Source organism: Mustela nivalis (assembly GCF_964662115.1).
Source record: "Mustela nivalis genome assembly, chromosome: 16".
NCBI lineage: Eukaryota > Metazoa > Chordata > Mammalia > Carnivora > Mustelidae > Mustela > Mustela nivalis.
The window spans coordinates 67,237,741-67,260,426 of record NC_139035.1 but is presented as its reverse complement, the minus strand read 5'-3'; the positions used below and the strand labels follow the sequence as shown (position 1 = coordinate 67,260,426).

Below are 22,686 nucleotides of genomic sequence, written 5' to 3'. Positions count from 1 at the left end.
CGGCGGGGCAGGCGGGGAGGAACCGGGAAACCGGGCCTCCCGGGCCCTGCGCCGGATGGCGGGGACAAAGGGGGCCGACCACGCCGGCGACCGCGGGACGCGGGGCTCCGGGGCCGAGGGGCGCCCGCCCGACCACGCGCGCGCCTCCCCCCCTCCCGCCCGGCCCCTGCCCGAGCAACTTTCTTCCCGGGCGGCCGGGCCGGGGGTGGGGGTGGGGGTGGGGGGCGCGACGCGGCGCGATCGGTGCGCCCCCCCCCCGGGGCCCCGGCGGCCCCCCAACCCCCCACCCCGGCCCGGCCGCCCCGAGCCCACCTTGCTCGCCAGCTCCCGGCTCCGCTCGGTGCGCGCGCGAGTGAGCGACTCGATCCGAGACATGGTCGGGGCGGCGGCGGCGGGCGGTCCCGGGACAGGAAGGCGGCTCGCGCGCGCGGCCCCGCGCAGTTCCTCAAACGCGAGCCTGCCCGCGGGCCGGGGGCGGGGGCCGCCGCTCGCCCCGCCGCCCGCCCGCCCGCCCGCCGCCCCGCCGGCCCCGCGCGCCCTGCCCGCGCAGACCTCGGCCCCGGAGCCCCGCGCGCTCTGCAGGGAGCCCCGCCGCCCGCGCCGCCCGCGCCGCCAGGCCCCGCTCGCCGCTGGGGGCAGGGCAGGGGGAGGGCGGGGAAAGCCGGGGGAAGCGAAAGGCTGGTCTTTACCGGGCGTGGAGGCGAGGGTGCGCGCCCGAGAGCTCTCCCGCCAGCCCCCCGCCCCGCCCGGCCCCGCGCGGCTCCCGGCCCCGGCCCCGCCCCCGGGCCGGCCCCTCCCCCGGGCCGGCCCCGCCCACGGCCCCGCCCCCTTCCCCGTGGGTGCCCCGAGGCCGGGAAAGTCCTTCCGTGTCTAACCCCGCTTCCCTCCGCTGTCACTCAGGCGGGAGCCGGCGGACTAGACACCGGCCCGCCCCCGGCCGGGGGCAGTTGGGGTCTGGCCCGGCTCCCCGCAAGAGGCGGGGTGGCCTGGGGCATTCTTTCGGGACCCTTGGCGGAAGCCTGAACCAACCTCCACCTTAGCTGGGGTTCCCGATGCTGGGAGCCCCCCTCCCCCGCCCAGTGTAACCTTCCACATCAGAGTTCACCTCGGTCCCTGAGGCTCCCGCATCTCCGGAGAGCCTTGGGACGGAGCATCCTGCGCGCGCGATCCGGCCAGGTTCTGGCCCCCCGCAGGTGTGAGGGGAGGAGGGGCGGGAGGCCCAGCCCAGAGCCCGCGGCTCCCCGTCCCGCCCCGCCCTGCCCGGGCTGCAGCCGGTTCGCAGCCCAACTCAGCACTCCTGTAGGTGCCAATTTTAGCCTCTGCCACTATTTTGGGCTCCATGTCTCACCGGGGCTGAGCGGGTTGGGCTCCTCACCCCCCCAGCACCACCCCCACACTGCTCCTCTGGCCGGCCTCCTGCCTCACAACTCCTTCATCACCGTCTTCCTCACCCATTCCACCGTTTAGGATCTGTGCACAGCAAAGGCCAGAAACGAGGAGAGGGGACGACCCAGCCCAGGCTGGATGGAAATTAGCAGAAAAGGACTTTCCCAGGGTCAGCAGAGAGGCTGGTTCCTCCAGGCTTGCACCTGTGGGGGAGACCTCATGGGAAGGCCCTAGGAACTCCCCCCAACCAGCCATCCTGGCCTGGAACCCCAGACTTACCCTCCCCGCAATCAGCAGGCAGGGCGGAGGAATGTACTAAATTTAAAACCAGACAACCAGAAGCCAGAATCCAGGCCTCTGGCTCCACCCACTAGGGGCCCAGAGACCAGGGGTGGGCCAGGACCTCAGCTTTTCTCCCAGGCCTGGGGTGGGAGAATGCCACAGGCTACGGATGGTATCTTAAAAGCCCATATGCTGCCGTGTGGGGACCCAGTGGGCGGACTGCGAGGCCAGGACCGGAATCCTGCGGTCTGAGAGCTTCTCAGGCCCCAGACTCTGAAGGTCTCCATGAAAGAAGCAGACCTAAGGTTCCAGCTTTTTCTGCCTCTGCCCCATCTCCAGTGGGCTTTGCCTCCCAGCCTGCCCCTCGCCCTTTATCTGCCTTTTCCCATTAGGAAATGAGTGGCAGGGTCTTGGGAGTGGGTACAGGAAACCCGTCCACCTTGAGACACACCTAGACCTTCGCTGAGCTAGGCCAGCTGCCTGACTTAATATTCATCCTCTGTAACTCTGGAATCGCTTCCAAAACCACCCCACTTGCATCCCAATCCCTCCAGCCACCCCATCCCACTCCTATCCAGTGATACTTCCCAGATTTTCAGAAATTATTTTTTTAGATACCCTAAAACGAAAGGCAACCCTAATTTTGGCCAGAATCTTAAAGTGGCCATCCCCAGAGCTTGATCTCGGGGTTGTGAGTTCAAAACCCACTCTGGGTGTAACGATTTCTTGCAAATAAAATCTTAAAGGGCACCTGGTGGTGTAGTCCGTGGAGACTCCGACTCTTGGTTTCTGCTGGGCTCCCAGTCTCCCAGTGGTGGGATCAAGCCTGGCATTGGGCTCCCCGCTCAGGGCGGAGGGTGCTCAAGATTCCCCCTCCCTCTCCTCTGTCCCCCCGTCCCTCCCCTTTTATTTATTTAAAAATAAATAGACAAATGTGGTCCATACACTTCATGGGTGGGGAGGCCGTGCCAGGCAGGGTCCTGGTGTTGGCCAGGAGATGGACAGTCAGAGTCCCAGGGACGCCCAGGCCTGAGAGCCACGGTGCCCACGAGTGTGTGTGTTCTTTCCGTGGCTCTGGACCTTGTCTATTGCAGGACAGAAAGACTGAGGCCTGACTGACTCCAGGGGCCATCCACCCCAAGATGGCGGAAAGGGAGAGAGGGGAGGAGCTGGTGAGGGGAGGTTCACTGACAGAGGCCTGCGGAGTCAAAGCCCAGGGTCCCCAACACAGCTCTGCCCCTTAATAACTGTGGGACCCTGAAGTTCTCTCGTCTGCAAAATGGAGATTAAAATTCTTATCTTTGTTATAAGAATGAAATGAGATGACCTCTGGAGAAGTGTTTTGTCCACATGATGACTCTAGTCAAATAGGAAGGAATAGCCACTTCCTCTCTCCCTGCTGGCCTTCTCTCCAGCCCCACCCCCATGTTTACCTGCTTCACTGCAGTCCCAAGCCCAAGTGGGAGGGACAGCGGAGGGGGGAGGCCCTGAGAGGCGCACACACATTCCTGAGTCTGGCAGAGGGGCGAGCCTGGACTGGGGAAAGGGACGGGAGGTGGGCAGGGAGCCCAGCGACTTTCCTGGGTCAGAGTCCCATGGCTCTTGGAGCTGCACAGGAGGGTGTTTCTGCTGGGGCTTCTCTCAATGCTCAGAAGCAGCCCCAGTTTGGAAAGTACTTGCATACTTGGCGCAGGGCGGGGGGGGGGGGGGGGGGTCGACGGGACGGACCGCTGGAGAGGAAAAGGGGGTGGCTCATTCTGCCCATAAATGAAGTGGAAATGCATTCAAGGAGCAGGAGAGCTCCCGGTCCCACAGTTCACAGAGCCCAGGGCTTCGCAGGGCCCGGTGCTAAGAAGCAGGAGGGCAGAACACTTGCACCTCCCAGGGGCAGAACCATGCGGGCGTGCGTGTGCTCCCAGAACTGTACACTCCCCAGGCTGCCCCCCCGCCCAGTAGTCTCTCCTTTCAACTCCTTCCGCTGCCGCATCCAACCATACAATTATAAGTGTAAAAGCACTTTGCAAACCCTAATACTCTCCAAAGAAGTAAAAAGGCTTGCTGTAATTGCGATCATGATTATATCCAACGGCTCAGATCTCTGCTGTCCACCGGGGGTAGCTACGGGAGGCCTCGAGGGAGGGAGCTGGGCGCCCTTCAGCCTCTGAAGCTTGTGCCCTTCCCCTCTTCCAGCTGTCCGCGGAGCGCAGAGGCCTGGGGGGATCCCGGGAAAGCTGACGGATGCCCTGGGTACAGCGAGGGAGTCTGGGACAGCTAGCGCGAACCCCTGCCCTGAGGTCTGTCTCCCGGGAAGCTGGGGAGGGGAGCGGATGGGGGGTGAGGAGGACCAGGCCTCCTGCTTCCCCAGCGTCTCCTACCTTGGCCTTTCCGGTCATGCCCAGGAGGAAGCTGAGGGTGCGCTGCAGAGGGGAGCCTGTCCAGCTTCCAGAGCCCCGTTCCAGTTGGCTACAGCTATGGGGTGGGGGGGCAGGGGGTGAAGGAAAGGTGAAGAGAGAGAAACGGAGCTGGGAAAGCAGCCAGCTGCTCCCGGACTGACAGACGGGCGCCAGCGCAGGAACCTTGGCCTAGAGGTCTGAGGACAGCCTAGAGGGCCTGGAGACAGACCCCCCACAGCCCACCCCCACTTCCCAGATGCAGACAGATGTGGCCAGGCCCCTTTATCTGTGAGGAGGACTCCAGGCTCCTCCCCCGCCCTCCTACCTAACTCAGTCTCCTCTTGCTCGGCTCCCCAGGGACAGATACACTGGCCTAGAGCTCTCCAGAGCCGCCTGCTCCATGCTCCCCTCAAAACACAAGCGCCTCTGTGCGACCCTCTGTGTGTCTGGAAAGGGCCTCTGGGCCTGAAGCCAATGAGGACTGGATTTCCTGGGATTTCATCAGCCCCATCCCATGAGCTAATCCCAAACCCAGAGCCAGGAGGATGTGTCAGCCGGAGGTCTTCAAGACACGGATCAGAGCTCCGCATCTTAAAGGGCCACAGCCAGCGGGCTCCACAGCACTGTCTGGGGGGCCAAGCCACTCCGGCTGGCTTGGGTGGCAGGAACCAAAGAGACAGGTGCTGATTCGATGCGCTGATTTTCATGGCCACAAAAATTTCCCAGACTCCAGCGCAATTCCCGAGCTAGGCCTGCAGCCCCGCCCTCCCCAGCCACTCCCCACTGGCCCGTGATCTGAGCCTCCAAAGCTGTCCGTGGGGTCCTTGAGCACCGTCTCTCCGGGGGATGGTCCAGCAGCCCATCTGCCCACTCAGCACTCTGTCAGTGACAACAGCAAACGAGTCCTGCTGTCTTATTCCTCTGACCAACTGGGGTATGGGTACAACTTTTCTTTCCCTAATTGCCTTACTATCCAGTGGAGTTGCCGAAAATTTCTAACCCTTCCTTGGCTGAAGAATGAGAAGAGGTCGAATTCTTGGGCGGCTCGGAGAAAGGGGCATTTGGAAGGTTTTGAACAGAAATGTTAAGGGGAGGGGTGCCTGGGTGGCTCAGAGGTTATGTCCCACCCTTGATTCTGGCTCAGGTCATGATCTCGGGGTTACAAGATCAAGGCCGCCATCGGGCTCCCCACTCAGCACACAGTCTGCTTGAGGTTCTCCCTCACCCTCTGCCCCTCCCCACCACTCACATGCACCTGGTCTAAATGAATATCTTTTTTTTTTTTAATGTTAAGGGGAGGGACACCTGGGTGGCTCAGTGGGTTAAAGCCTCTGCCTTTGGCTCAGGTCATGATCCCAGGGTCCTGGGATCGAGCCTGCATCGGGCTCTCTGCTCAGCGGGGAGCCTGCTTCCCCTCCTCTCTCTCTGCCTGCCTCTCTGCCTACTTGTGCTCTCTGTCAAATAAATAAAATCTTTAAAAAAAATGTTAAGGGGAGCAACGTTTCAGGAAGCAGAGACCCTTGGAGTTACAACATCCGCGGTCCAGGCCCATCACCCCTCTTCCAGCAAGGCCTTTGAAGGGCTGCAGGTCTCCCAAACTCACCTTTGGCTGAGGGCAGCGGTGGAGGACTGGCATAAGGTCCCTGCCAACACAGAAGGAGACCAGAGGTGTCAGGCTAAAGCCAGACAAAGACACCGGGGCTGCCTCCCCCGCCCCCTCCACCCAGGTCAGGTTCCCAAGCTGCAGGTGCTCCTGCGGGTCCTGGGGGCTGGTGCCCAGTAGGAGGGAGGGAGGTGGGGTCTGAGTGGACCAGAGCGGAGGGGCCAGGGAGCCAGGGAACGGAGCAGAGAGGGAGGGCTCTGCGGAGCAGGGGCGGAGGCGGACGTCTCAGTCCTGCTTCTGGGAACCGGGAGAACAGAGCTTTCACCCCAGCTCCCAGCTCACAGGGTCTCCTCCTGAGGACAAGGTCCATCACAGCTAAGTGTCCTCCCTCTCCAGGGACAGGGGGAGCTGGGGAGCCGCAATCTGTCTCATGTCCTCCTTTGTTGGAAGGATAGTCTTAGAATGCCAAAGTGCTGAATTCCCATCTCTCACCGGAACAGAGGCATTTTGGTGTTGCCAAGGGTGTGTGGATAAACGGAACCCAGGAACGCCCAGCCGCACCTGAGGGGTGGTGGCGAGACGAAGAGGGAAGGGGCCAGAGCGGCCTCGCTCCCCACCCCCACTCACCAGCCGGATCGGAGCACCCCAAGAGGCTACTGATGCCACTCATGGATACAGACTTGGGGAGCACGCCAGGGGCCGGGTGGTCCAAAGCGCCGGCAGACGGATGACAGCAATTCTGACCCTAGAATCACATGGAGAACGCTCACAGGAAGTCAGGCTTCATCCCACTCCTGCTCTGCGTGCACCCACTTTCCCGAAGAAGGCTACCTCCACGCCCTCTCTGTACTTCTTACGTCTGCGACATGACGACATTCCACCGGGAATCCCTGGCAAGTCATTCCTGCCACTTAGCCTTCAGCCCTCTGCTGCAGCTCAAGCCCAGCACAGAGAATCACTTAGAAAAATTGTACCCCAGGGGCGCCTAGGTGGCTCAGTGGGTTAAAGCCTCTGCCTTCGGCTCGGGTCATGATCCCAGAGTACTGGGATCGAGCCCCGCATCGGGCTTTCCACTCAGCAGGGAGCCTGCTTCCTCCTCTCTCTCTGCCTGCCTCTCTGCCTACTTGTGATCTCTGTCAAATAAATAAAAAGAAAAAAAATGTACCCCAAAGTGTTTCCAGACACGACAGACTCAAGCTATAGAGGCCAGGCAGGTAATAAAAAGGAAAGGACATGACTGACAGCCTGGGGGTAAGACAAAAGGCAGCAGGAACATTCATGAACCACACACCCAACCCTTAGGAAATGTTTTTCTCAAGCCTACATGAAGCATTATAAAAACTGGTCATGAATCGGGTCATAAGGCAAATTTCAACATATTTCAAATCACCTGTATCATAGAGACCACAGGAAACAAGCCAGAAATCCTTTTCCAATGGACAGGAGGAGGAACCCGGGTGTATCACATCAAAGTACTTGTCAACAGAGAAAAGGAAACACACTAGAGCTCGCCTAACAATAAGGGGGAATCTCACAAGCACAACAGTAAGGGAAAGAGTCAAGACACAAAAAAGGTATGTCCTGTATGATTACATTCATACAAAGTTTAAAATACGTAAAACTAGGAGTGCCTGGGGGACTCAGTCAGTGAAGCATCTGCCTCCGGCTCAGGTCATGATCTCGGAGCCCCATGTTGGGTGTACAGAGTACTTAAAAATAAAATCTTAAAAATAAAGATATTTTATAACAATAGTAAATGAGATAAAATCTTTAAAAATTAAATAAGAATAAACCATAAAATCTCTTTAAAAAGATATTTTATGGGGCACCTGGGTGGCTCAGTGGGTTAAGCCGCTGCCTTCGGCTCAGGTCATGATCTCAGAGTCCTGAGATCGAGTCCCGCATCGGGCTCTCTGCTCAGCAGGGAGCCTGCTTCCCTCTCTCTCTCTCTGCCTGCCTCTCCATCTACTTGTGATTTCTCTCTGTCAAATAAATAAATAAAATCTTTAAAAAAAAAAAAAAGATATTTTATAACAACAATAATGAAAATACTATAGAACCACAGAGCAAAACTTGTGAGAATTGGCCAAAGTAGTTTTTCGGACGGAGTTTATAGCCTTAAAATGTTTATATCAAAAAATTTTAAAAGCTGAAAATTAATGAACTAGGTCAACTTCAAAAGGTTAGAAAAAGAACAGAAGAAGCTCAATGAAAACAGAAGGAAGGATATAGTACGGCTAAAAGCGGAAAGCTGAGCACCTGGGTGACGCATTTGGCTAAGGATGTGAATCACGATCTCAGGGAGGTGAGTTTGAGCCTCACGTTGGGCAGAAAGATTACTTAAAAAAAAAAAATTAAAAAGGCAAAAATCAACAGAGCAGTAAACACAAAACAGGATCAATAAAGCCAAAAATTGTAGACAACTTTTGGGCAGACGGAGGGAAGGGACAAACTGAGGAAGAATGTGGGACAGACCCAGTGATTGGAAAGGCAGGAGAAGGGGCGCCTGAGGGGCTCAGTGGGTTAAGCCCCTCCCTTTGGCTCAGGTTATGATCTCAGGGTCCTGGAGTCAGGCCTGCATCGGGCTCTCTGCTCAGCAGGGAGCCTGCTTCCACCCACCTCTGCCTGCCTCTCTGCCTACTTGTAATCTCTCTCTCTCTGTCAAATAAATAAATAAAATCTTTAAAAAAATTAATAATTGATGAGTGATGGTGGTATAAAATTTTCTCTAAAAATAGAAAAGGTTTTATTTATTTATTTGAGAGAGAAAGAGTGAGAGAGAGGGAAGACATGCACGAGAAGGGCAGGGTCAGAGACTCCCCGTTGGGTGATGTAGGACTTGATCCTGGGACTCTGGGATCATGACCTGAGCTGAAGGCAGACACTTAACCAACCAAGTCACCCAGGCGTCCTGATGATAGCAATTTTGAAAATGCAAACAAAATTCCTTATAAAAATGCATATGTATATCTATATATAACTTAATAAAATTAAGTCTAGAAGAAATAGAAAGTCTGAATGGTCCTATTAAAGAAATGGAATTGGTAGTTAATTAATTTCTATAAATAAAACAAAATGCACCAGGCCATAGATGTCCATTGACAGATGAATGGATAAAGATGTGGTATATGTATACAATGGAATACTATACAACCATCAAAAATGAAATCTTGCCATTTGCAATGAAGTGAATGGAACTAGATGGTATTATGCTAAGCGAAATAAGTCAGAGAAAGACAATTATCATATGATCTCACTGATATGAGGAATTTGACAGAAAAGACAGAGGATCAGAGGGAAAGGGAGGAAAAAAATGAAACAAAACAAAGCCAGAGATGGAAACAAACCATTAGATACTACTAATCTCAGGAAACAAACTGAAGGTTTCTGGAGAGGAGGGAGGTGGGAGGGATGGGGTGGCTGGGTGATGGAATTTGGGGAGGGCATGTGCTATGGTGAGTGCCATGAATTGTGTAAGACTGGTCAATCACAGACTTGTACCCCTGAAACAAATAATTCATCCTAAGAATACAAGGGTGGCTTAACATGAGAAAAATCTTTGCATATAATTTCCCTCAGTAACATATTCAAGGAGGAACATAACTATCTCTGCAAAAGCAGAAAAGCAGAGAATAAAATTCAATATTTGTTGTTAAACCAAAGCCTTGGCAGTTAGGAATAGAAGAAATCTTCCTTAACCTGATAAAAAGTGTTCTTTAAACACTTACAGCCAAAAATCAATTTCAATAACATGTGGTCCCTCTAAAATCAGAAACAAGGAAACCATTCTCGTGAATAGAAACACCAAAATACACTGCACAGTGCTTTTTTCATTTAAAAAAAAAAAAAACAAAAAAGACAAGACTACTGTTATCACATTCCTACTCAGCACTACAGTAGGATTCTGGCCAGCACAGAGGGCAAGAAAAAGAAAGGAAAGGAATAAATTTTGGAACAAAAGAAACGAAGCTCATTTACAGATGACATAATTATCTACTTAGAGAAGAAAAAAAAATCACAGATAAATTGTTATAAAAAGGGGTGCCTGGGTGGCTCAGTTGGTGAAGCATCTGCCTTCCGCTCAGGTCATGATTTCCAGGTCCTGGGATCGACCCAGCACAGGGTGCCTTGCTCAGCGGGGAGCCTGCTTCTCCCTCTCCCTCTGCTTCCTCCCCCTGCTTATGCTCATGCTCTGTGTCTCTCTCTCTCAAATAAATAAAATCTTTTTTTTCTTGAGATTTTATTTATTTATTTGACAGAGAGATCACAAATAGGCAGAGAGGCAGGCAGAGAGGAGGAAGTAGGCTCCCTACCGAGCAGAGAGCCTGATTCGGGTCTCAATCCCAGGACCCTGAGACTATAACATGAGCCAAAGGCAGAAATCCAAAAACTGAGCCATCTAGGTGCCCCCAAAAGTAGAATTTTTAAAAAAAGATTTTATTTATTTATTTGACAGCGACAGAGACAGTGAGAGAGGGAACACAAGCTGGGTGAGAGGGAGAGGGAGAAGCCGGCTTCCCGCTGAGCAGGGAGCCTGAGGTGGGGCCTGGTCCCAGGACTCCCAGATCAGGACCCAAGCCAAAGGCAGACGCTTAATGGCTGAGTCACCCAGGAGCCCCATAAAATAGAATCTTTAAAAAAAAGTGGATAAAGGCTTGGATAGATGTTTCACAAAGGATGATATGTACATGGCCAATAAGAATATGAATAAGTGGGGTGCCTGGATGGCTTATTCTGCTAAACATTTGATTTCAGCTCACGTTGTTTTCTCAGGGATAATGCCCACATCAGATCCAGTGCTGAGCCTGTAAGCCTGTAGTCTGCTTGGGATTCTCTCTCTCTCCCTAGCCCTTACCTCTCCCCTACCATGGTCTCTCTCTCTCTCTCTCTCAAAAAAAAAAAAAAAAAAGAAAGAAAGAAAAATGCCCAACAAATTGTTTCAACAGGGACATGCAAATTAAAACCATAATGAGATACCTCTAAGACATCCACCAGAATGACTAAAATTTAAAACAACAAAAGTATAATATACCTAAGAATAAAATCTTAAAAAAATATATATATATACCTAAGAATACATCTATATCTACAAGGTCTGTATGGGGAAAAAATAATATTAGAGAGGTGTACTATCTTCATAGAAAGGAAGAAGCAACATTGTACAGATGTCAACTTTCCCTAAATTATTGTCCAGATTCATTGCAATTCCAACTAAAATCTCAAACATGTTTTAATGCATGTTTTGTATATATGTTATACTTTGATAAATGTTTACTTTTTAAAAATTAAGAAATTCAGGGGCGCGGGGTGCCTGGGTGGCTCAGTGGGTTAAGCCTCTGCCTTCAGCTCAGGTCATGATCTCAGGTCCTGGGATCGAGTCCCGCATCAGGCTCTCTGCTGAGCAGGGAGCCTGCTTCCTCCTCTCTCTCTGCCTGCCTCTCTGCCTACTTGTGATCTCTGTCTGTCAAATAAATAAATAAATAAATCTTAAAAAAGAAAAAAAAAAAGAAATTCAGGGGTGCTTGGCTGTCCCAGTTGGCGGAGCACGTGACTCCTGATGTGGGGGTTGTGAGTTCGAACCCCACGTGGGGTGTAGAGATTCCTTAAAAGGAAAATATTTAAAAATAAAATTAGAAATTAGGAAATTCTGTTTATGTAAAGTCACCACAGGAGAAGGAAAAGACAAACCATTTTTCTCCATGTGGTGAAAAGATCATTGCAATGTGTATAACAACAAAGGCGAGACATGGGCAGAGACAGGAAGAGGAAACACAGAGGACCTGTGTGCCCAGGAGAGGATGCTCAGCCGCACGTACCGTCGGGGTCGGCGCCTCGGTGGGGGTTATGATCACTAGACCAGCAGCATTACGAAGTCTCAGGCCTCCGAATGCCGGGAAAGGCGAGGATCAAGAGTGCCTCTCCCACACTTCGGACGGGGAGGAAACAGTCTGCCGCGATCTTGTAAGTTTGAGGCGCGCGGTCACCCCGCGGCTCCCCCACCGAGGTGTCTGCCCTCGGAAACGCTTACAAATGTGGCCAGAAGACTGACAACAGCAGGTTCGCGGTGACGCTGCTCGAACAGCAGAGCCGACACTGTCTACACGTTCGAGGGCAGAGTGGAATGGGAACGAATAAACCGGAACCGTCAACAACACGTTGATAAAAATTAGATAGAGTGTGGACTGAAAATGCAGATTATAGACCATTTTGTACCACGTAACATCATTGTTTTAAAATAATTTTAAAATTAAAATTAATATATTATTAGGTAATGCATATATATTTGTGTTAAACTATAAAGAAGTGTGGATGGGTTATAAAGAACATTCAAGGAAGTGATTATCTCTGGTGGGGCAGGGAGGGAGCAGCAGAGGGGACAAGGGCCAGACCAAGACCCCCGGGCACTGGTGGTGTTCAAGGGCTAGAGGTGGGCGCTGATTTACTGGGCATTCGATTTCAAACATGGACTTAAAGATGAAAGGGAGGGTCGCCTGGCTGGCTCAGCAGGTGCAGCAAGGGACTCTTAATCTCAGGGCTCTGGGTTTGAGCCCTATGTTGGGGGTAGAGATTACTTAAAAATAAAATCTTAGAGGCATCAAGGGTGGCTCAGTGGGTTAAAGCCTCTGCCTTCGGCTCAGGTCATGATCCCGGGGTCCCGGGATTGATCGAGCCCCGCATTGGGCTCTCTGCTCAGCGGGGAGCCTGCTTCCCCTTCTCTCTCTGTCTGCCTCTGCCTACCTGTGATCTCTGTCTGTCAAATAAATAAATAAAATCTTTTTAAAATAAATAAATAAATAAAAATAAAATCTTAAAAAAAGAGAGAGACAGAGAGGGAAATACAGCAGGGGTCCTAGTCACTCTGGCAAAGGGAAGAGCGCAGGCCCCACTTAAGGAGTCTGAACTAGGAGAAGCTTGGTGGGCGCAGTTGGGGTGGAGCCTGCAACTCCTGATCTCTGGGTCCTGAGTTCCAGCCCCACGTTGGGTGTGGCGTCTGGTTAAGAGGAAGAAAAAAAAAAAAGACATCTGAATCTTTTTTTTTTCTTTTTTTTTTTCAATGTTATCTCTAGGCCCAATGTGGGGCTGGAACTCAGGACCCGGAGATTAAGAGTCACGGGCTCTCCTGACTGAGCCGGCCAGCAGCCCCAGCGCTGAGTCTTAGAGGGTCAGCTCTGCGCTGGCCACACAGAGTACCTCCTGGGGGCCCCAGGCACCCCCTCTGCAGGCCGAGGGTCACCCTCATGGAGGAAAAAACAAAAACACCAACATGTAGACAGGGAGAAGCACAGGGGGAGGGCTTGAAGATTAGGAGAGGAGAGGGGAGGGGGAGGAGCAGGAGCAGGGCTGGAAGGTAGGGAGCAGGCAGGGCTGAGGGAGAGCAGGGGAGGGGTCTGCGGGTCCTCGGGCTCAGCCTCTGCACTGGGCACTTGAACTTCCTTCCTTTTTTGTTTTTCTTTTCAAAATAATCATAACTTTATTTTATTTTATTTTATTATTTTATTTTTTTAAAAAAGAAACAAAATTTATTTATTTATCTGACAGAGATCACAAGCAGGCAGAGAGGCAGGCAGAGAGAGAGAGGAGGAAGCAGGCTCCCCGCTGAGCAGAGAGCCCAGGCGGGACTCGATCCCAGGACCCTGAGATCATGACCCGAGCCGAAGGCAGCAGCTTAACCCACTGAGCCACCCAGGTGCCCTATTTTATTTTAATTTAATTTAATTTTTAAAAGATTTTATTTATTTATTTGACAGACAGAGATCACAAGTAGGCAGAGAGGCAGGCAGAGAGAGGAGGAAGCAGGCTCCCCGCTGAGCAAAGAGCCGGATGTGGGGCTCCATCCCAGGACCCTGAGATCAGGACCTGAGCCGAAGGCAGAGGACTTAACCCACTGAGCCACCCAGGCGCCCCTTTAATTTAATTTTTAAAAGATTTTATTTCTTTATTTGACAGAGAGACTGAGAGGCACGAGTAGGGCAGACAGTGGGGAGAGAGAGGGAGAAGCAGGCTCCCCGCTGAGCAGGGAGCCCGATGCAGGGCTTGATCCCACAATCCTGAGATCATGACCTGAGCTGAAGGCAGAGGCTAAACCCACTGCGCCACGCAGGCACCCTCAAAATAATCATAACTTTAAAAGACAGTTTTTATTATCCTGAGTTTTGGAGAGAGCTCTAGGTCCTCTAGCAGGTGCGTGAAGGATCTGGAAGCTGGTCTGCCTCCCCACCCTGCTCCTCCTGCAGCACCGCGTTGGAGGAGGGGGCCCAAGGCGGGAGGAGAAGGGTCCAGCTACTGTCTGCAGCGGCCCATCTCCCTTACCCTCTCCCCCAAGCCACAGGCTGGCCCTAGGAGGCTGGTGTTGGGGCTCCTGGCCAGCTAGAGGAGGAGCTGGGGGGATTGAGCTGAGCCGGCGCAGGGGCGCCCCTACAGGCCTGTGTATCCCCAGGGGTCCCTAGGTTCTGGCTGGAGATCCGCCAGATGCGCTCCCTTAAGCCAGAAGGCAGCGCAGACTCTGTGCCCCTTCTCATGCACCAGTCTATGATTCTCTTGTTAGAGATCACTGCCATTCAGGGCATGAGATGCCTGGTTTCTTCCCACATAGTCTAAGTTGGGCTCCAAGCTGAGAAATGTGGAGCCCACAGGAAGAAGTGGTTATCACAATTAGGGGAACAGGAGCCTTTTCATGAGAGGAGCAGAGAGGTCCACATCAGCGCAGAGCTCAGACTCAGAGAGGTGGGGACAGCGAGTCGTAGAGAGAGAGGCAGGGGCAGGACACCAGGAGTGGGGGACAGGGCGCGCGGACCCGGGGAGGCGGACAGAGCTACACACACAGCAGACACAGCCTCAGTGAGTCGGAGTCGGGACAAGGTCCAGGCACAGACAGACCCGGCGGCTGGCAGGACAGAGGGGCACAGAGCGGTGGCTCGACAGACAAGGGGGCAGGAGACGGGGAGAAGGCGCTGGCCTCCGTGGGACGCTTGTCCATACCGCGCGGGCAGGCTGACTGCCTTGGCTCTGCAGCCCCAGAAAGTTGTCCAGCTCCTCTCGGCTCTGCAGCAAGGCGGCCTCCCTGGCGCCTGTGCATCCCGGTGCCTGCAGATCGTGCCTGAAACACACATTGTCACCACTGCCCTCAGTGCCTAGTGGCTAGTGACGGGCACCAGGGAGGGGCACCGCCCCACCGGGCCCTTCCTGATGGCACAAATGCCGCCCAGACCCAAACTGGGCTTCTGGGGCTGTGCTTTTTGCGAAGCTGCGGGCAAGGGTGGCCCCTGCTGGCCACAGGGCAGTACTGTCCTCGGAAGGGACACCGGCGCTCGCCAGACCCCAGGGCAAGCTGCAGTCTCATTCCTTGCCCGGATTCTGATGCCCAGCTTTGCCCCTTCAAAGCCCAAGGGGCAGAATCAGTGCCTGACGGCGAAAGGTGACCCCTGGAAGGCCCTGCGCTACAGCTAGCCCCCCATGGCGATCCCCACGGCATCTCTGCCTCCGACGGGCTGCTCTCTGGAAGCTTTCATGAGCCCCGTGGGCCAGGCTTCCCAGTCGAGTCCGTTCAGGGCCCTCTCCTTCCCGCAGCTCAGCCGGCTGGACCCAGGAGCGTGGTCTACTCACCTGAGCTGAGCGAACCTGCCCCTGGGGACCACGGCCAGAGCGGCCAGTGCCCTTCCTCCCAGAGACCCGTCACACTGAGCTCTCCACCTTGACCCCCAGACCTCCTCTCTGACTTCCCCTCTCTTTGGGGAAGTGGTCGGGGGTTTTCCAGAAGGGGAGGAGAGCCGGTCCTGTCTTGGGCAGGAAGATGCACACAGCCGTCCCCCCGCCCTGCGCTGCTGTACGGACAAGCCTACGACGTCCTGCGTCTGGGTCAGCCCAGAACCAGCAATGCCCCAGCCCCGGGATGCTGCCCGAGGGGTCTCCGAAGCTCTCTGGGCTCACTTCCCTCAGCTGCACAGGGACAAGTTCGGGCCCATGATGCCTGGGCCCCTTCCAGCTCTATGGGTCAGTGAAACCCAGAGTGGGAGGCGGAGGCGATATGGCCTGTCCCTTCCCTCCACGGCCTCCCCCACCTGCCCCCAGACCAGCCGGAGAGGAGCAAGGGGGGGCCGCCCTTTGAAGAGCAGGGTCATCTCCCCCAAAAGCCAGAGACAGGCCGGGTTCAGACTCTCCAGGGAGGGCCAGGGCCCAGGTACCCTCAGCTCCCGGCATCCCTGCCTCACCCCTTTCTCCAGGGTCTGGGACTTGAGGAGAGGAGGGGCAGGGCCCACGGGCGTTACCTGCTCAGTGGGTCCTCGTGCTCCCTGCCTGGCCCCCAGCTGTGTCTTTTGAACGGGCTGTGGTTGTGGCCATGGGCACGGAAGGCCCCTGACCTCCGGAGGGGTACAGCGTGGAAGCCATCTCGCTTCTCTGTTTTTCCCTCCTCCTCCTCCTCCTCGTCTTCCTCCTCGTCTTCCTCCAGCTGCTCTCCGGACTCGACTGCAGATAGGCAGCGGCGAGTGTGGCCTTGGGACACCAGGTCTCCGCCTGCGAGGAACACCTCTGGGACGTCTCCGTTCATGGGAGGCACCCACGGGCCAGTCTGAGTCAAGAAGACAAAGGGGCGAGAGGAGTTCTAGAATCCTGGAATCCTGGGCTGGGGGGGCTGGGGGGGTATCACAGCCAACCCTTCCCTTCCTGAGGCGCGGAGCTGGGGCGTGGCCGGCCCAGAGCCCAGAGCGGTAAGCAGCTTCGCTGACTCCCAGCCCGGTGCTCTCTCCAGGGTGTGAGGACATCCTCGTTCCCCCCGGATGCGCCCATGTCCTGAGCCCTGACCGGCACAGCAGAAAACCCAGCCGAGCAAAGAGACAGATACCGTTCCTGTCCTCAAGGAATTCACAGCCCCTGTGCACACGCGTGTATGCGTGTGTGTGCAGGAGTGTGTGCGTACATGCATATGAGTGTGCACACGTGTGCGTGTGCAGAGACAGAAGCCCAAATCACAGATGACTGAGTGGCCAGAGTGGCTAGTGAGGTGCGACAGAAGGCTGTGGGGTGTGGAAGGAGTGAGCTCATAGCCCCTCAGAAAACTCAGGAAGAGGAAACCGAAGGGAGTGAGTGGCCCTTGAGGGGTCCAGAGGGGCAGTGGTTGGCTTCAAGGGGGGAGTCTAGGCAGACAGAGGGGCGGGGAGGACAGCTTGGCCCCTCCAAGGCTGCTCATGTGGAAGGAGCAGCGCCGGAAGTCCTCTCTCCAGAAGCAGAGCGCTGGACACCACTGGCCGCCACCTGGAAGTTTCTTCTGTCCCTGACGTGAGCACTATTCTCGCCACCCAATACCCCCGCGCCCGGCGGCCCTGGGGCCAGCCTCAGTGAGTCTCAGAGTTAAAAACCCTCAGGAGCTCTTAAAGTTGACGCTGAGACGCCCCACTCCTCAACAAAGGACCAAGGACCCCGAGGTGGGGGGCGGGTGGGACCTCTCCTTTCCTGCCGGCCCCTGTGCTGCTGTGTCCTAGGCCTTGTCCCTATGGGGTCTTCTGCTAGCAGGAGTCTCCCAGTGGAGCTGCTGGGAGGGCCCCGGAGGACCAGCCGGCGGGGAGCCAGAGCTCTCCCCCGACCCGCAGGCTCTCCACGAGGGCGCCCAGCCTCCGCCTGTCACCTTACTCCTCACCACCCACACCAGAAGTCCCACTGTCGGAAGGTGGCTCCTTCAAGGCAATCTTCCTACTGTCCCTACAACCTGTCCCCACCCCTTGCTCCACCCAGCACCAGAGAGAGGCCCTTGTGCTGTCCCGGCCACAGCGCGGAAGGAAGGGGGTGAGTGCTTGGGCCAAGGCAGGTGCACCTGCGGCCCCACCAACGGCTCTCTGGGGACAGAGGGGGAAGGGAGAGGCCTGGAAAGCTGGGCCACGCTCCTCACACCCGGGAGCCACGGGGGATGGGGTGGGCGTGGGGCCCGCAGCCAGCCGCCAGGACAGGTCCGCTCTCTGCGTCTGCGAACACGGCCTGGTGCACCTGATGTGCCGGCTAGAAATGGGACGGGCAGTGCCATGGCCAGCACGGCACGGTCCCAGGGCCAGCGCCTCAGCCTGCCCTCTAAGGGTCTCCAGAGCTGGTGGGGGGGGGCAGGGAGGGGGAAATGCAACACAAAGTATTGTGAGAGGCTGGGGTGGAGGTAAGAGGAGGAGCGGGGGTGCTCCCTGGGAACCGAGGAGCAGGGGGAGCTGGAAAGGGGGCGGAGACCTCACCAAAGAGGCCAAAGGCCTGAGTCACCAGCCCCAGCTTCTGTCTGCTACGCCCGTCCCCGTGGCGTGCGTGGCGCCGGCTTTGGTGGGAAGCATTTCTTCCCCTCTGTCCCTGGGGATGCTACCTGCTGCAGAGGGTCCGTGGGAGACAGAGGCTCTGGTCCTGAACGCCCACCTTCTTCCTCGGGCTCGACCAGCTGGAGTCTGGCCTCTTCGGGGAGACCCACCTTTGCCCAGCGCCTGCGTCACTCATTCCCGGCCTCCGCCCTCTGTGCAAATGTACCCGATGGGGCTCCTTCTGCCTCATATCTTCATTCCATTTCTCTCCATTTGTCCTGGTCTCTCAACTCCGCCCCCTCCACGCCACAATGTCAATAATGTCCATTCTGTCCTTCAAAGGGATGAGGTGTAGCAAGGCGGCCTCAACCCCTCCTGGAGACATTCCTCCTTCCACTTTCTGAAACGCAAGCTGCCCGCATGGTCGCCTTCCCCCCTCCTCCGCCAGCTCCCGCCAGGCCCTTCCGGGCTCCCCCAGCCTCCGGAGCTCAGGAAATGGTGCCGGGCAGTGGCCAGGGCTGGCTCTCGCACAATGGCCGTATTTAGCCCCCGAATGAGATCCCATCATGTCACTCCCCGCTGCCGCGGAGCAGAGATCGGAGACTCTGAAACAGGTCTGGGCTCAGACGCTCCAGAGGAGGGCCCGGGAGGAAAGCAGGAAGGGGCTCTAAGAAGTCGTGTTATCTTCTTGTCTCTGGATTGAATGGTTTCCCCACCAGCGCACACCCTCAGCGTCTCCTGCCCCTGCTCGGAGAGGGGGCCGTCCACTGACCACACGAGTCACCCGTACTCTGTGGGGCACACCGGGGTGCAGGGACAGGAGCTCACAGGGAGAGAGAGAGAGATCTCCGTTATTCAAAAGTCTGAGACCGGGACGTCTGGAGAGCTCGCGGGCAGGTGCGCAGTAACACAGCACAACGGGGACTTGTGGCCGTGGACGCCCTCGGATGGAGAGGACGGGCCGCAGCCAGCGTCCGGGGCGAGAAGGGCCAGCGGAGCCTGGGGGAGAAGTGGGGGCAGAGTGCTCTGGTCTCAGGGGCAGCGGCTAGTGGACTCTGTGGGCCAGATCTGTTCTGCTATCTTTCTTAGATGGCTGGGGGGAAAAATCCAAAGAAGAACACTACTTTGTGACACATAAAAGTTCTATGAAATTCAGATTTCAGTGAGCATAAATAAAGGCTATTTTGAACACGGCCCGCTCGTTCACTTACATATGGTCTGCGGCTGGGTCGGCCTTACGGCAGCAAAGTTATAGCTGCGGCACAGACCGTCTGGCCCACAAGGCCTAAAATAGTATCTGGATCTTTACAGAAAAAGTTTGCAGACTCCTGATCTAGAGCAACTGGGTTTCCGAATCTCGGGAAGGACAAGAAGGCGCGCAAAGGAGGGTTGCTGAGGTTCCCGGAGCAGGCGCTGGGCGCCAAGCCTGGGGCAGGGCCGCTGAAGTCCCCAAGGCCTTCCCTAACCGGGATCTGGAGCCTGCGGAGGAGGAGCTAAGCTGTGCAGAGCCCGGGGTGTCGTGGGAACTACCCCCCTCCAGCCCGCGCTGTCCTGTGGGACCCTCACAGTCATCTCGTGAAATACAGCATCCCCAGTGCTGCTGTTCTTTTTTTTTTTTCCTTAATTAAAGATTTTATTTATTTATTTGACAGAGAGAGATCACAAGTAGGCAGAGAGGCAGGCAGAGAGAGAGGAGGAAGCAGGCTCCCCACGGAGCAGAGAGCCCGATGCGGGGCTCCATCCCAGCACTCTAGGACCATGACCTGAAGGCAGAGGCTTAACCCACTGAGCCCCCCAGGCGCCCCCCGCAGTGCTGCTGTTCTTCAACGCTCCGCTCCCCGCCACCAGCCCAAGAAAGGAGGCAATTAGATGGGTTCCCAGAGAAACCGAATTTGTTCTTCCTACTCCCTCTGTCATCTTAGAAATTGGGGGAGGGCAGGCAGGGCTTCTGTGAATGCCGCTGCTGCATCCACCCGGCCGGGCAGAGCGGACTGCGGGGGACGCTGCTCAGTCCCCTTCACAGCCTGGGGGTTTCCTGGGCCTGGCCCTGGGGTCCTGAGTCTCCCCAAGGGTGACAATCAGGAAGACGACCCCCAAAAGAACCAGGTAATAAAGAATGGGAAGGAAGACGGAGCCAGATGTCCTGTTCGGCTGGCTTCTCCCAGCCCTGGGGGGACAGGGTCATGGAAAACCCTCTGATGATTCAAAATGTGACCTTCCTGCTGCTTCTGCCCTGGACAGTGAGTCATGAATCCAGCAGTGACCCCAGACAGGACCAGAGCTGGGCTTCTCCTTGCCTCAGATCAAGGAAACCGCAGGAGCCGCCGCTGGTTCCGCCCTGCTCCCCTGACCCAGTTCTATGGCAGGAGCCCAGCACCCCACCCCCAACCTCCCGCGACTCTGTTTCTTGGTGGGGAGCCCATGAGATGTCGCTAAGGTGTCCTGCCAAATACCGGACAGCAGGATACCGATTCCCACGGTCCAAAGGCCAAGGGTGTGTGCCGAGGGCTGGTGTTCATTCAGCGGACCTTGCCTTGGCTGGAGAGGAGGACCCAGAGGGTCTGTGCACAAACCCCGCAGGGTCGGTCCCTTAGCAGGTCGGGGGCAAGACAGGCAAAAGCCGTCTATCTGCCCGCATTGGCTTCCAGGATGAATTCTTTTCTTTTAATTAAAAAAAAATTTTTTTAAAGATTTTACCGCACCGAGCTCTCTGCTTGGCGGGAAGCCTGCTTCTCCCTCTCCCAGTCCCCCTGCTTGTGTTTCCTCTCTCGCCCTGTCTCTGTCAAATACATAAAAATCCTTCAAAAATTTAAAAATTAAAAATTAAAAAATAAAGATTTTATCTATTTATTTGAGAGAGAGAGAGCACACCAGGGGTGGGGGAGGGGGAGGGGCAGAAGGAGTCTGATCATGACCGGACCAAGATCCTGCCCTGGTGGGGCGCCCGGGTTAAGCCTCTGCCTTTGGCTCAGGTCATGATCTCAGGGTCCTGGGATCGAGCCCCGCATTAGGCTCTCTGCTCAGTGAGGAGCCTGCTTCTGCACCCCCACCCCTGCCTCTCTGCCTATTTGTGATCTCTCTTTGTCAAATAAATAAATAAAATATTAAAAAAAATAAAAAGATCATGACCTGAGCTGAAGGCAGGCACTTAACCCACTGGGCCCCCCAGAGGCCCTCCAGGCTGACTTCTGAGAGGCGCCCACCTGCGTGCAGGACGCACAGGGCGAAGTTATCGATGTTATTGTTCGCACTTAATTCTGGAAGTCCAAAGCCAGAGAGCTGGGTGTCCCCAGCCCTTCCGGTGAGCACACCTCCCTCTACTTAAGCCAGCACAAGTGTGTTCCAGACACCCGCCCGAAACCGCCCTTCCTCTTGGATATGCCAGGCTCAGGAATCAGGAATTGTGTGCTTCGGGGAACCTGGGGGGCTCAGTGGGTTGGGCCTCTACCTTTGGCTCAGGTCACAATCTCAAGGTCCTGGGATCGCATCTCAGCAGGGAGCCTGCTTCCCCCTCTCTCTCTGCCTGCCTCTCTGCCTACTTGTGACCTCTGTCAAATAAAAATCTTCAAAAAAAAAAAAAAGGAATTGTGCTGCTTCAGGCTTCCAAGGCTAACCATTTTTTTTGTTTAATTGGTTTGCAAACTGAAGCCGAGGGCCGGCCCTCCTCCTCCTCCCTGGGCCTGCGAACTCATCCTACCAGGGGCTCCTCGGAGTGGAGAGCCTCCGGCAGGGCCCACCAGTGTTCTCCAAACTCCGGCCCACTTGTTCCTTGGCAGGCGGTCAGGGTTTTCGGCGCCAGAGGGTGGGGCAAGAGAGGCTCTGAGGTTCAGAGGGACACACCTGAGAAGACTTTGGCCACTGCGTCCCAAGGAATGAACCCATCAGGTCTCAGGGGACAGCCACAGTGGGAGGTGGACGGGACGGGTGAACTGGGAGCTGGGAGTCCCTCACTCTCTGGCAGGAGCTTGTGGCCCCTGAAACCTCATAGTGGGTGGCCAAGGGTATGGGACCCGTGTCAGGCTTCAGAGGGGGGGAGCCTGGATGAGTGGGGATCGGGAGGCTTCTAAGGACGCACTTGGCATCACCTGTCACCCGAGAGTAAGTGTGAACTCCTGGCGGAACCTGAGAGCCCTCATTCACACACTCACACCGTCCCCCAAAGACACGATATTCTCGGATTAAAACTGGGCGCCGAAAGCCGGAGCTGGCCGGCCTCTTGAGGGGTCGAGGAGCTCTGCTTCCAGGGGGATCCCCGCTCCTGGGCTGAGGGCCCGGGGCAAGGGAGGAGGGAAACTCACTCCTCTGGGGGCTGCTGGCTTCAGCACAGGGACGAGCCGCTCCAGGGAGCCTCTCCAGGAGCCCAGTCCCACACCTCAGTGGGGGCAGGTGCAGGAGTTTGCATGCACAGCCCTCCCCCCACTTCAAACACCCCAGCCTGTGGTGCTGTGCCCAGGCCTTTAACCCCTTGCATACCGTGGCAGGTCCCGAGGATCCCTGGGTCCCCTGACCTCAGCATTCCCTGAACAGAGAGAGGCCACTGGACTCAGGCCCACATGGAAACAGGTGGACGAAGCTAAGCTGGGGTCACCCGGAGACTCTGGGCACCGTCCCCTTCACTCCAGCGGGTCGGGGACAGCTGAGGGGGAGAAAGAGAGCACCCCAGGGAAGGCCCACAGCTGGAAACCTACTTGACAGCACGGTCCTCCTAGAACCAGGGAGGACCTTTGTCCTCTCTCTAATTAGGCTGCAAATCTCCTGT

The 22,686-nt window shown here is 55.9% G+C and overlaps 1 protein-coding gene across 42 annotated transcripts in view; it reads right to left on the bottom strand.

The window, feature by feature from the left end:
* The window catches only part of ARHGEF2 (Rho/Rac guanine nucleotide exchange factor 2), a 38,854-nt gene extending 20,765 nt beyond the window's left edge, over positions 1–18,089 (bottom strand). For 9 of the 42 annotated variants that reach the window (XR_014304066.1, XM_082703367.1, XM_082703374.1 and 6 more), the window contains exon 1: positions 690–762. Coding sequence is in view for 29 of the 42 variants with exons in the window: in XM_082703360.1 (XP_082559486.1) it covers positions 4,044–4,137; positions 5,665–5,704; positions 6,292–6,409; positions 14,644–14,761; positions 15,930–16,210 (651 nt within the window). In the remaining 13 variants the exon portion in view is untranslated. Of the gene's footprint in view, positions 1–312; positions 615–689; positions 763–1,105; positions 1,177–4,043; positions 4,138–4,386; positions 4,501–5,664; positions 5,705–6,291; positions 6,410–14,643; positions 14,762–15,267; positions 15,383–15,929; positions 16,232–17,995 lie in introns of those variants that run through there. The other 33 variants (XM_082703371.1, XM_082703381.1, XM_082703379.1 and 30 more) reach the window with 18 other exon arrangements.
* Positions 18,090–22,686: the final 4,597 nt, after the last annotated feature.